The 12860-nt window shown below is 47.0% G+C and overlaps 1 protein-coding gene across 2 annotated transcripts in view; it reads right to left on the bottom strand.

Annotated features, from left to right (window-relative positions):
* Positions 1 to 2352: 2352 nt before the first annotated feature.
* MXD1 (MAX dimerization protein 1) overlaps positions 2353 to 12860 on the bottom strand; it is a 28146-nt gene continuing 17638 nt past the window's right edge. Inside the window, exons 4-6 of one of the 2 annotated variants that reach the window (XM_040458636.1) lie at positions 9000 to 9114; positions 7235 to 7394; positions 2353 to 6998 (exon numbers count right to left, since the gene is read on the bottom strand). In XM_040458636.1, coding sequence (XP_040314570.1) covers positions 6814 to 6998; positions 7235 to 7394; positions 9000 to 9114 — 460 coding nt within the window. In that variant the 3' untranslated portion in view covers positions 2353 to 6813. Of the gene's footprint in view, positions 7002 to 7234; positions 7395 to 8999; positions 9115 to 12860 lie in introns of both variants that reach the window. The other variant, XM_040458635.1, reaches the window with a different exon arrangement.

Consider the following 12860-nt stretch of genomic DNA (forward strand, 5'->3'; position numbering starts at 1 on the left):
GCACAGACTGCCCCCCTGTCTGCTGAAAGGGGGTCAGTGACTCTCCTCCAGCATGCAGCTTCCTGTTCCTCTGGGCGAGCGTTCACCCCTAGTCAGTGAGCAGCCCCATCTGCTTTGTGTGGTCCCCACAAGGACGTCCCCTGAATTCCACATGGGACAGTGTGGGCAGAGGGCCGACTTGCCACCTAGTCCGTGTCAAGCCCTGAACAGTGCTTTCCTACAGGGTTCCTGCCTCTGGAGCCCCCAGCCATGGGAAGCCCAATGCCCTTAATTAATGGGAAGGCCCAAGTGGGCGATGGGAACAAGAGGCTGCTACTCCAGAGTCTCTTTACAGAGAGGGTTGCCGTGTTCCTCCTCATCTAGGTCATAGTGACATCTAAGAGGTGGACCAAAGTGGCACTTGATTAAGGGGAACTCCAAGACCTACGTGGAAGTGTGTTAAGTAAATAACGTTGAATGAAGTGATGTCACAGGGTCTACAACCAAGAAGACTTGGTGTAGAAAGAATGTCTTCGAGTCCTATACAGAATGTCCTCCTCTAGGAGCATGCTGGGTTATTGTCACAAGACCCCCATGAGTTTCAAGGGTCAGGGGTTATTCCTCACAAGAGGCAGAGAGGGATGTTAAGATGGAGGTGAGGATGATGACTTAGCAGTGGCGATCCACACTTGCCCTGTGCGTTCCCAGTTTCTGCCTCATTAACTGGGGCCTAAGGCCCCTTCTCGGAAAACGGCCACATCCAAAGGCTTAAAAAAGAAAATGCGATGTATGGAAAACTGATTAGAGTTTGACACTGCTCTTGCAACAATTGAGGCAAAGGAAGGTGGGCTCTGGTGTTCGAGCCCCCCAGCTCTGTGGACTCGGGGCCAAATGCCTCCCCTCCCTCTGCCTGCATCCTCTTCTGAGAGACGGGGACAGTGGCCGCAGTCACCAGCAGAGCTGATGTCGGAGCTCCCCGAGGCACGGAGGCAGAGCTCTCAGGACCCGTGAGTTGACCATTTTGGTGATGTGGACCCATACGGCAGAAAGAAGGACACTTCACCAGGCCGCTGTGAGCGAGCAAAGTCAGGAAACCTTGGGAATAAGATTTGTCATCTTGTGGGGGCTGCTCTTTATGTGAGAGCTGCCTCCGTGATTATCTGCGGCCCAGAGCTTCCTCTCCCTCAGCCACAGTGAGCAGGGGCCTGGTGCTGTGGGCCAGCACAGCTTTTGTCCATTTGCTGACGGTTCACTGCCTGGTGGGTTCAGTTTGGAGTCCACAGAGGTGGATTCTAGAATCTCACATCCTAGACCGGCCCAGTGCTCGGCCCATGCTTTTTGGAGAAAGCGGAAGAGAAAGGCTACTTCTCCCAAGTAGAAACACCAGAAATATCCTTTTTTCATAAGCCCTGCAGAGTGTACACCATCATGGATAACTTCCAGGGCCCCACAGAAACCTTCTGGAATTTTTAGGTGGTTTGAAGAAGAGGAGGTCCCTAGTAAAGAAGGAGAAAGCCACCTTTTTCTTTCCACTCGACTCTGAACAAGTGCTTTCTTGAGGGAGCAAGAAGAATCAGGCTAGCTGGGCGGGACTTGAGGTCCAGAGCCAGTGACACTAGAAAGTGTTACCAGAGGTCAGGGTTTTGTGTTTTGTCCACAGATGTGTCCTCAGCTCTACGACAGAGCCCAGCTCAGAGAGGGTGCTCAACCCCTATATGTTGAATGAATGAATGAATGAATGAATGAATGTAAATTAATGCCCTAAAGCAGGTGCCTTCTCTCCTCTCAGTAAATCTCATGTGTCCTTCACAGTCTGTCCTCCCTGCACGTGTCCCATCGCTCGCCACGTGCTCTGGCCTCCAGGCCACACCCCAGCCCTGCGGGGCTGCCCCCTTTTCCTAACGCCTGCCTTTGCTCTAGGCTCCTGTCCTCGCTGACACCTACTTTCTCCAGGGCCCAACTTGAATGGCACCACCTCTGTGACTTCTCATGGCACTGTCCCTGCCCAACTTTATTCCACAACTATGTGGTATTAAATTGTGACTCCCATCTCCTTCTTTTCCAGCAGAGCGTGGGCTGGAGAGACCGGGTGCCATCTTGGTCGCCCACATCAGCAGAGGTGACTGCGTGGTAACCAGTGACCCAAGGGCGAGTGTGGAACAGGAAACAGGTAAGAGGGGCAGCTACACCAGCATCGGTTCCGATCAACACATGAGGTCAGCCCGAGCCACACAATCTGAAGTCTTCTCACAGAGCCTAAGTGCTCAAAACTTTTGGTCAGTGAATTTTCCATGAAATTAAAAAGTCTGATTAACACATTTCTGGAAGTAGAAAGAAACCCCAAAAGGGCACAAAATAACAGGAAGACCCAAATTTCTTTAATAATGAAATAATTTATTTGTGAACGGTGGAACGATACAGAAGTTTACATATACACAGCAAAGATTCTCTAAAACATGTAGTAGTTCTAAAAATGCATGTGCTAACTGTAGTAAAAAGCACCATTCTCTAGATCTTGACACAGGATTTACATTGGCGTCATATTTACATAAAGAAATAAACATCTGGAAACAGAATTCCATACTCTCTCATCTGCTGCTCCCCTCTGTAGGCTGTGTTTACCATTAGGAAGATGGCCCCCAACACTGATGGTTAACAGCAATATTCCCAGAGCACCAATTCTAGGGACGGGGGGTAAAGGCAAGTTTGGTTCTCAGGTAAAAGCTAAACTGAAGAATGCCCCATTAAGTCACCACCCCCCATAGAGTAAGAAATCAAACTTAAAAATGTGGATAAATCTTGGAATTGGGTGCCTTACTAATTCTCATTTTATGATTTTGAGAGAAGACCAAGATACTCAATTTCTTCAGCCATTTAATAGCTGACTCGGGCAGTGCCAGGCAGTGTCGTCTTCAGAAGAATGTAGTATAAGAAAATCATCCATGTAATAAATATTAATGAAGAAATCATGATAAGTCACATATAGTACACACACCCCTCCCCACCCCCAGATATCTTTGCAAACAAACTATCCCATAGTCACAGAGATCTGAATGAGAAAAGCCACCCCCCCTCTAAAAGGGTCTTTGGGTCATCTTCTCCCAGAAAGGATTTTAAAACTCAGTAGCCAGCTACCTAAGCATACTGCATCCAAGAGTTAGACATACACACACAAAAAACAGATTGACCTGCAGGAAATCACCTTGCAGCCATTGACTTCCTGGGGTTCAACACTCAGGGCAGGTAAAGGAGGAAGCTTGAGGAGCAAGTGGAGGAGGAAGAGAAGACAGATTCAGGAATATGTCATAAAGCATAATGAAAGTGGTATTCTTGCCAATATGGCATGGTATAAAAGCCTAAATAATGTGTATATGCTGTCTAAAAATAGTTTTTTTCTTTAAAGGATGGGGCAGAGGCAAGAAGAAAAAAAGCCCAGAATACCCATAGTGAGCCCCAAGACTCCACTTGACCATTACTTGAGCATCACCATCCTAGGTTGACAATTTTTCCCCCTGCACCCCAGCATTTGCTCTTGGCCACTTAAGGGACGGATCAGAGAGGCCCATAGGAAACCCAGGTAAGGACTCTATTTCTTTTGTTCTTTTTCCTTTTTTTCTTAGAGGCAAAAAGAAAATGCTTCCTTTAAAAACTAAAACCACTCAAGTGGCCAACTGCAGTGCTCAATTTTGAATCGTCCTGGGCATTATTGGAGTCTTGGGTTTATTGGGAGGAGAATTTAGGTCCTGCTCAAAAAAGTGATTCAGAGAGCATCACAAACTAACATTAGGTCTGTGACTACAGAAAGGAGTCAGCAGTCACTATCAGCACCTTGGAGAATTCAAGATCTTTGCTTAGCAGAAGAATCCCAAACAAAATACCCTGGGTGCTTCACCTGCCATTCTAAGCCAACAGGCGGGGAAAGCTGTGTTCTGGGATGTTAACAGCACGCACCGGTATTTTCTCACTGCATGAAATTGGACTACGTACTCTTACCTTCCCATCTGCATTGCGATGGTATCAGTAAGAGTATAGATTTCTTTTCAGTTTTTAAAAATCAATTTTACATAAAAATATGCATGTGCCTATATTTACACACATCTATATTTACGTACAATTGTCAAAGTTTTAAAGGCTGGGGTTTATATCTTTGCCCATTCCCCTCCCCCCAACAACCCTAATAGAAAGGTTTTTCATTTTGCTTAAAAAAACCAAAACAACCAAAAAGACTTTATAGCTCTTAACAGTCACGCTGGTGGATCAGTGAATGAGAGGGTAGGTTGGCAAATGAGGGCTGCCGATCACCCTCGTAGGGAAGAGGATTAGCTGCCTTGGGCTGAGTTTGCTGGTCCTGAATTTACAGTTTTGGTTAGAGGCCTATCTGGCACGCCGATTCGGTCTACCTCGAGCTTTGAAAAGTAATGTCTAACCCTGGTGTCAGTTTATCACAAGTGCATTAAAAATAGATCAAATTCCACATTTCTATATGCAATCAAATTGAAAAGGACCAGACAAACAGTGCAAAGGTCAAATAATTACTGTTTTATATTGGGACAGTACATTTCAACCAAAAGACAAAAATGCAGTTTAACTTAAACACAGAAAATAATGGCATCTCTCAGATGCCTTATTCTGAAATCAAACAAATACACAAATTCTGTTCCCCTCCCTCCCCCGATGCAAGCCCACAAGCTTTGCCCAAAGTCTTGAGTTTTCGATGCCTTAAGGCATCTGGCATCTTGGACTTGTGAGGCGCTTGAATGTAGCAATTAAAATGCTTGAGAGGTCTCGTGAATGGCATTCGAAAGGGACCTCAAAGTGCAGATACATCTTTTCAAACATGTTACAGGCTGAGCTGGCTCTTTCAACACTATCACTCTGCTTAAATTCAGGAAGCAGGCTTTAAAAATGCAAAAGGCATACAAGTTGTATTTCAGTGCAAATCTTCAGCTGGTCATTGGAAAAGATTCCAATTAAAAAAAAAATCCTTTGTGTCACCTGCCCCTCCCCCCACCCAAAGCTGAAATGAAGGAAAAAAAACAGAAAACAAAACCAGAAGAATGACAGATGAGTTTGGAAGCATTTAGGAATCGACTACTTCCGATTAAAATTTTTTTAATAATCATTAAAATGAAAAAACAAAAGTAATCTTTGTTTGGCCCGCTCTTCACGTGCAGAATGAGCTTCCTTGTGGAGCACGTTTGAACTCTGAGTTGTGTGGAAGGCGGAGGCGCTGGAGGCATGGTGAGGCTGGGAGGGGGCCAGAGACCGCAGGCGGCGGGGAGCGCTGGGCGGCTGCCCGCCCCCCCCCACCCCTCCGCCGGCTGGTGCAGCCTTGGAGCCCTTAGGTTGCAGTGCGTCTGTGGATTTTAGGAATGTTCTCGTCACTTTGTGACACACAATCTGTTTCAGCGTCACAGGGTTTACAAATGGTTCAAATTCAATGAAAAAGACTCGTCAGAGGTGGAAAACCTTGACGTCAAAAATATGAATGCAAAAATATTAAGGGGAACGAACCAATTTTGTAGATACCTACATACAAAGTTTCTAGAACATCTATAAAAGCACAAAGTCTTAAGAATTTGTTTTCCATTACATTAGTTTATATAAAATGAATAAATAGTATTTATAGATTTAATGTGTCTTATGTACATATACATGTGCTCTGTTTTAGCTTAAATAAAAATGCTACAAAGTGGGAGACCACTTAAGGGGGAAATCATAACCAAAAAGAAAGATCAGCCTTTTAAACTAGCAACCCAAAAGCCTCCATTAAGAAGATTCTGGGCGTATCCAAAAATAAGGAGAGGAATTCTAATAACACTGTACCCTCCCCTCCTGTTCACCTGCAACAGAGTAGAAATGTGGACTTTTCCTTTCACTGATGATGGACACTAGCTCAGCTAGTGCCAAAGCTCAGTTATTGCTGAAAGTTAGATAGGAAAATAGATTAGAATTGGACCAAGTGTCACTTATTTGGGGGTGAAAAAAAGGCATAATCGCTTTGTGTTAAGTGGGAAATGGAGATCTCATTTATCTCTGAGGTAGGAAAAAAAAATGTTCCAGAGACAAGTAGCATAACAAACTTGGAGGGGAAAACGGGTCTTGGGACAGCAGTGGACGGCGCGGCCCAGAGCACATCGCAGAGATTGTACCGTCTGGTGGGTGGGAACGAGCGCCACTGGAGCTCTGATAAAGCTGTGCAGCCCCAGAGACCTGCCATCAAGATGTCCATTCTAAAGTGAGAAGTACTGCTCCCATCCACACGCGGGTCGGGGAAGCAGCGCAGGGTGTGTGTGAGGGGGTGTTTTCTGGAGGTATTCCTGACTCCTCACGGGGGGTGAGGTCCACAGTTAAGTGCTCTTAAACGCCGCTTTCAAAGCTTGCTTTGGAGTTCTGAGATCAGGATCTCGACTTTAAAAGTTTGTTTCCTTCAGGTTCCTAAGCACAAGACACATTCGGACATTTCTGCTAGGTGAGTAACATAGCCAGAAAACTCTAAGAAAGGTTTGCTAGACTACACGGGGATGGTAAGGAAGAGGGGGAAACTGCTGAGATGTGAAAGTTGCTTATTCGGTCTAAGAATTCTTGGGTGCTTCAAATTGATTGGAATGTACAGTCTCTCGGATGAATTTTTAGGGACAGAGAGAGAAGCTAGTGGATGCAATCAGAAACCCACAATCCTAAGCACTTCCGCGAGAACGTTTACAAAGCTGAGTTTGGTAGAGGTGGTACACGGAAGCTTACGTGCAGGGGGGCTGTGGGCGGGTCCAATACACTACCTAAGCCCGTCCGCCGAGAGAACCATCGGGAGGCAGCCGAGGAGCCCACGCTCTCTTAGAGGCCCAGACACGTCTTGTGATTGTCCTGGAGCTTTATCCTCTTCATGCTGGAGCTGGAGTAGCCCTCGTCACTGCCGAGGCTCTGCATGCTTCCCCGCTCGTCGGAATCGCTCACGCTGCTGCTGCTCCAGTCCAGGTCCCCCGTGAGATAGTCTGTGCTTTCAACGTCCACGTCGATTTCTTCTGTGGGGAGGACAAGAGACACTGGTGAAGCCATGCTTCTGAAAGCTCAGGCCGGAAATCCGAGCCAGCCCCGCCAGGCCCTTCTCTGGACCTGGTGCCTAAGTGCAAAAAGGAAAGAGGGACTTGTTACTGGATGTCACGTTACTCAACGAGTCTAAGTCACCCGTGGGCTCCGAGTTCCTCCCCTGCGCTGCCTGGGCCGGATCGGGGGACACGCAGGGTGGGGGGCTCACCCCTGTCGGAGTCTGAGCGCTCAGAGGAGACAGTGGAGCCGATGCTGTCCATCCGTATCCTCTCGATGCCCAGCTTCTCCAGCTGCCGCTTCAGGTGTCGCTGTTCTCGCTGAAGCTGGTCTATTTGGTGAATGGCTTTTCTGTCACAATCTTCAAGTTTCTGCAAGCCAAAGGGGTAGCTGTTGGAGCTCATGGGCAGATTTCAAAATTGGCAATGACTCTGCATCTTCCCCTCTCGCACTGAGCTGTGTGTCAGCCTTTCCCCAAAGCCATTTGGGGTCACTTATCTAGCTTCTCACAGGGCAGGAAACTGGCCAGTGACTCCTGCCTTCATCTAACCTCTTCCGTATTGACTCAGCCGCGGGTACCTGCACTGTCGGGGCCCTGGGGATGGGCACGGCCGGCAGCCCCCCCCTTGGCTGGGGGGGTGCCCTGACCGCCTCTCTGAGCTGGGGTGCTGCGTGCAGCGGCAGCCGTGAGGCGCTGCCATTTACAAGTACGGGTATTCAGCTACACATTCCGCTTAGAGAAACACTTTGAGTCGTGCCAAATCCCAATTAACTTCTGTTTGTTTCCTGCTACCAAACGGTCCCTTTTGAAGTCCTGATTCCAAACGGTCCAACATAAGAGCTTAAACACGTTTCTGTAGACCACTTGTTTTTACAAGTCTGTTTAACTGTAGTTATTTTGCTCTGAATAGAAGTTCTTCCCCCCCACCCCCCAGAATTGTCATGTGTACAGGCCTCTAACCACAACTAAAGTGACATTTGTCCAATAGTGACTAAAGGATTACAAAAACATGCTAAACAGTGAGTTTGGCTGTGGCTCTCAGGAGTTTGAATACCCCTCCCCTCCGCTATTCAAGCTACTACCAAGCAAGGACTCTGTTTCAGACCCTCTGGCAGGTGAGCATAAAGACCTGGTCCCCTCCCTCTAACAACAGAGACCACCACCAAAGTGTCATACAAATCATGGTCAGATGTCAGCTGTGACCAGCGCTGAGAGAGTACGCTCTCCAACGATAGGTCCATCTGGGGCAGGAAGCCTGTAAGCAGGGCAGGAGAGGTTTCCCTGAGCTAGTGATACCTATGTTAAGGTCTGAAGGATGACAAGAAGTGAACTGGGTGAAGAAGGGAGGGGAAAGCCTAGCAAGCAGAGGGAACAGCACATACAAAGGCCCTGTGTAGGACAGCACAAGTTCAAAGGGCTGAAAAGGCCTATGGCACAAGATGCTGTACAGGCAGGTAAGGACCAGGTCGGACAGCCTGGGGCGGGCCTGCTGCAGAGTATGTCCTGAGCCACTGAAGAATCTGAAAAAGGGGGACATGTTGATTTGATCTTTCGAAGGATTCTTCTTGGGAAACATGGAGCTTAGCTCAGCAGTGGCCAGAGGGATACAGGGAAGCTTCTCTGGAGTTTACCACAGTAGATGATGGCAGGGTGAAATGGAAGTAAACGAGCCCATGAAATGTTTAGGTCTTAGAGGTGACTTAGACACCGTGGCTACACAGCAAGAGCTAGCAAGGGTGACCCCGGCTTAATCAAATGGACAACTGGATGGGCCATTTAATTTCTGCTACATAGGAGTGAGAAACAGTTGGGGTCTTGGACATGTTGGGTTTGGGATGCCTGGGATTCATCTAAGAGGCAAGGTGGAGGAGTTCAGGGGAAAGGACTGTCCTAGAGATACACATTTGCTATCCTGCATCAACAGGCAAACCTTTACTGAAGGTTAAGCTGAAAGGAATCCCAAGGATATACCTACCTTTATGTGCAATTTGGCTTTTGTCAATAAACTCAACGTAGTGTGTCGGTTCGATTCAGGTCCAAGCGGCACTAGCCCCTTCAACTTCTCCAGGCACAAGCGAAGATGGGCCCGCCTATGAAAACAAGGTCACGGTAGCACTAAGATTGAGCGTCCAACTTTGGTTCAGGTCATGATCGCGTGGCTTGTGAGTTCAAGCCCCGCATCAGGCTCTGTGCTAACAGCTCAGAGCCTGGAACCGGCTTCAGATTCTGTGTCCCCCTTTCCTGCTCTGCCTGCCTCCCTCTCCCCCTCCTCTCTCTCTCTCTCTCGCAAAATAAACAACAAAAAAATTTTTTTTAAAGAGTATGAGGTTGCCCAGACCCAGTAATGGCAAATGCCACCAAAAATCTCTGGCCAAACATGTTTGGAAATTGGATAACTCTGGTGAAAGCCACAAAGAAGCAAAAACTCGGGTTTTGTAAAATGTCTCTATAGTACAAGTGTTAGGGCAGGGACTCCTGTCTACTCTTATGAGGCACATTTACCAGGTTAGTTCCAGTTTTCTGGGTTATGATGTGACCTGACAGAACACGCCAAGGTGAGAATCCTTTCAACCCATATTTCCTCTTTTCCCACTCAGGATCACTAGAACTCTAGCACTGCTATATGGAGTATTTATACATGTGAATGACACATATGGTTATTCATCACAGCTTGCTTTATGCAAAGAACAAAACAACCCAACTCGCCATCAATAGGGAGCTGGTTAAATTATGGTAGGTCTAGACAGTGGGATATGATGCAGCTATGAAAAGCAGCAGAAGGTTTTCTATTTACTATGAGGAAAGAACTCTCAGATATATTGGGAAAAGAACGATATCAAACCATGCATCCAATATGCCATCTGTATATTGGTAAAATGGAAGAAAAATATATTTTTGTTCTCTTATGTGAACATAAAGTCTGGAGTGATCAGTAAGAAACTTAGTGGCAGGGACAGAGAAGTCAGGGAATAGGTAGGGACAAGGGAGTGGATTTTTCCTGAATATATTTTCTGGTTTTTCTTTTTCTTTTTTTTTTTTTTAATTTTTTTTTCCAACGTTTATTTATTTTGGGGACAGAGAGAGACAGAGCATGAACGGGGGAGGGGCTGAGAGAGAGGGAGACAAAGAATCGGAAACAGGCTCCAGGCTCTGAGCCATCAGCCCAGAGCCCGACGCGGGGCTCGAACTCCCGGACCGCGAGATGGTGACCTGGCTGAAGTAGGACGCTTAACCGACTGCGCCACCCAGGCGCCCCTCTGGTTTTTCAACTATGTAAACTGCTATTCAAAAAGTTACTTTTTTTTTTTTTTTTTTTTTAGATAAGGAAAATGCACATCACTGGCATTGCTACACTAACAGGCACACAGAACGGCTAGAGACAACCACACACAGGTCTTGGAGTGGGCGAAATGGTGCAGCGGGACAGAGGGGAGAAAGCAAGGCCACATGAAGCAGGAACCGCAGTAAGCCACCAGAGAGAACCTTTACTGCAAGCTGGCCAGGAGCACAAGAGTCCCTCCAGTTTTAGAAATTAACACTTCATTGAAACCCTTCTTTGCGCTTTTAGAACCTAGCAGATCCCAAGAATGGGAGAAACGGCCAAAATTCAGAGCTTTTGCTTCAGCCTACTGGGTCCTTAAAGCCTTCACAGGCCATTCCAACCCACAGTTGATTCCTCCGCTTTCTGAGCACTTGTTTATACTACTCATCAGGAAGTTCACTGTTCTGCCTGAATTGTTTGGTATTTGGTACTTAACCATTCATTAGAAACTCCTTAGAAAGTTGGACTTCCACTTAATCATTGCTGAGTTACCACAGGGCCTCCCCCTCCCACCTGCTTAATAAATGTTTGCTGAATGGCTCATGTCACCTATTCAACTAGGCTGTAAGCTCCTAGAGGACAGGGTCTGTCTCTACACCTGCACCACCAACAGTGCTTAGGCTCCTGGGGTTTTAAATACATGCCCACTGTCCATACACGACCACTTGGACCAGGGCTCTTGGGAGCCTGCGAGGCTACCCTCCAGTGGAACTGGGAGACAATCTTAAAGCTTAATTTGCCCTCCCCCTCCCCCGCCTTAACATTTTTGAACCTATTAGTGAAAGTTGGGAATGCAGACTAAAAGAAGAAAACTGCTTCAGAAAGCTCTAAGAGCTCAATACGCATGAAAATGACCAAGGAAGGCAATTCTCACCCTTCTCATCAAGACTTCAGGATGTTCCCCCCAGGTAGATCTAACAAGTGATGCATCAGACATCCTTTTCTGCCCCCAGCCTCATCTGCTTCCAAGCCTCCTTCCTTGTCTAGCTCTCGAAGGAGCTGTCCTAGACGCTCCAAGGGCCCGCTCAGCCTAAACAAACTGGAGTACAGCCTTCACTCCTGAGCTAGAAGATTTAATGGGACAAAAAAATGCCTGACTATTTTAGAAGACTTCCACTTGCCCTAAAAACCTGTCCATGTGGAATGGCCACAAGCAAAGACTCACACGAGAGGTTTGCTCCTCCCTCTACTGCATGAGGGGAAAAAAGCAGAACCTGTGTGCAAAATGTCCGTGTTCACCTTGAGTGATATCTTCCTCAAAAAGAGCCATGAAAACAGATCATATTAGAAACACCATGAGAAAGTAGAACTAGTCACTTACACAATTACCCAACTTATTTCTCCCAAAGTTTATAGACTAATTGTCAAGTTAGGAAAAAAGTTTAAAAATTAAAATTAGAGGGGCGCCTGGGTGGCGCAGTCGGTTAAGCGTCCGACCTCAGCCAGGTCACGATCTCGCGGTCCGGGAGTTCGAGCCCCGCGTCGGGCTCTGGGCTGATGGCTCAGAGCCTGGAGCCTGTTTCCGATTCTGTGTCTCCCTCTCTCTCTGCCCCTCCCCCGTTCATGCTCTGTCTCTCTCTGTCCCAAAAATAAATAAACGTTGAAAAAAAAAATTTTTTTTTAAATTAAAATTAGATTTAGACATTTTTCAGCTTGCTTGTTATCTGCAAAGACTTCACGATTCAGAACAGGGTCCTATTAGTCATTTTATGATGTGGGTTTATCTACAAATATGAGTATGTAAATTTTTTAGGAAGTTTGTCTACTGATAAAAATAAAATAATAAAGTCATCTTTCCATGCATCGTCATTTCTAGTTACACAAGGAGTCTGGCCCAGGAAGTGTAATTTTCACTACCTAAATGTGGGTTTTCCAAAGAACGCTTCCAGTTGTGAAACTAGAAATAAGCCATCTGATAATTCAAGCTAAGGGTAATACATGTTCATTCAGTGTTCTCTGGCCTGGTTCTATGAAAATAAGACCAGAGCCTTTTCTGGATTTTTGTCCCAATCCAGAGCCAACTTCTGTCTTTGGCAGTGCTTGCCTTGGCCTCCTCCGGCGCCGCCTCTCTGGTCCAGCCTGATGGCTGCCCTGCCCACCTGCCACCTGCCTGCAGACATCCACAGGCTGGAACCTAGGCCAATGCAGGGAAGGGGTGAGGTCTACGGGGGCGGTCTGAATTCTATCACATAGTCGTGAAAATCAATTCCTGAACCAGATAAGCAAGCAAATAGCCCCTCTGCGGCTCCTTGACCCTGAGACACACGCGCGCACCCTGGGATCTGGAATCCCTCAGCCAAGTCTAACAGTACCCATGAAGCACGAGATCCAAAGCAAGTAACACAAACACCCGTCTCAGCTCTCGTCCCAATCCTGACTGTTCCCCTGCCCGGGACTCTGGTCCTCCAGGAGGGGCTTAATGTCCTGCTCTGGACCTGGTCTAACTCCCCTTTGGGGAACCAGTAGAGGTTCTGCCACATGGACTTAACAGGAAGCCACTCGATACTCCTGTCT

Source organism: Herpailurus yagouaroundi, unplaced genomic scaffold (genome assembly GCF_014898765.1).
Source record: "Herpailurus yagouaroundi ecotype Mexico unplaced genomic scaffold, PumYag 221, whole genome shotgun sequence".
Classification (NCBI taxonomy): Eukaryota; Metazoa; Chordata; class Mammalia; order Carnivora; family Felidae; genus Herpailurus; species Herpailurus yagouaroundi.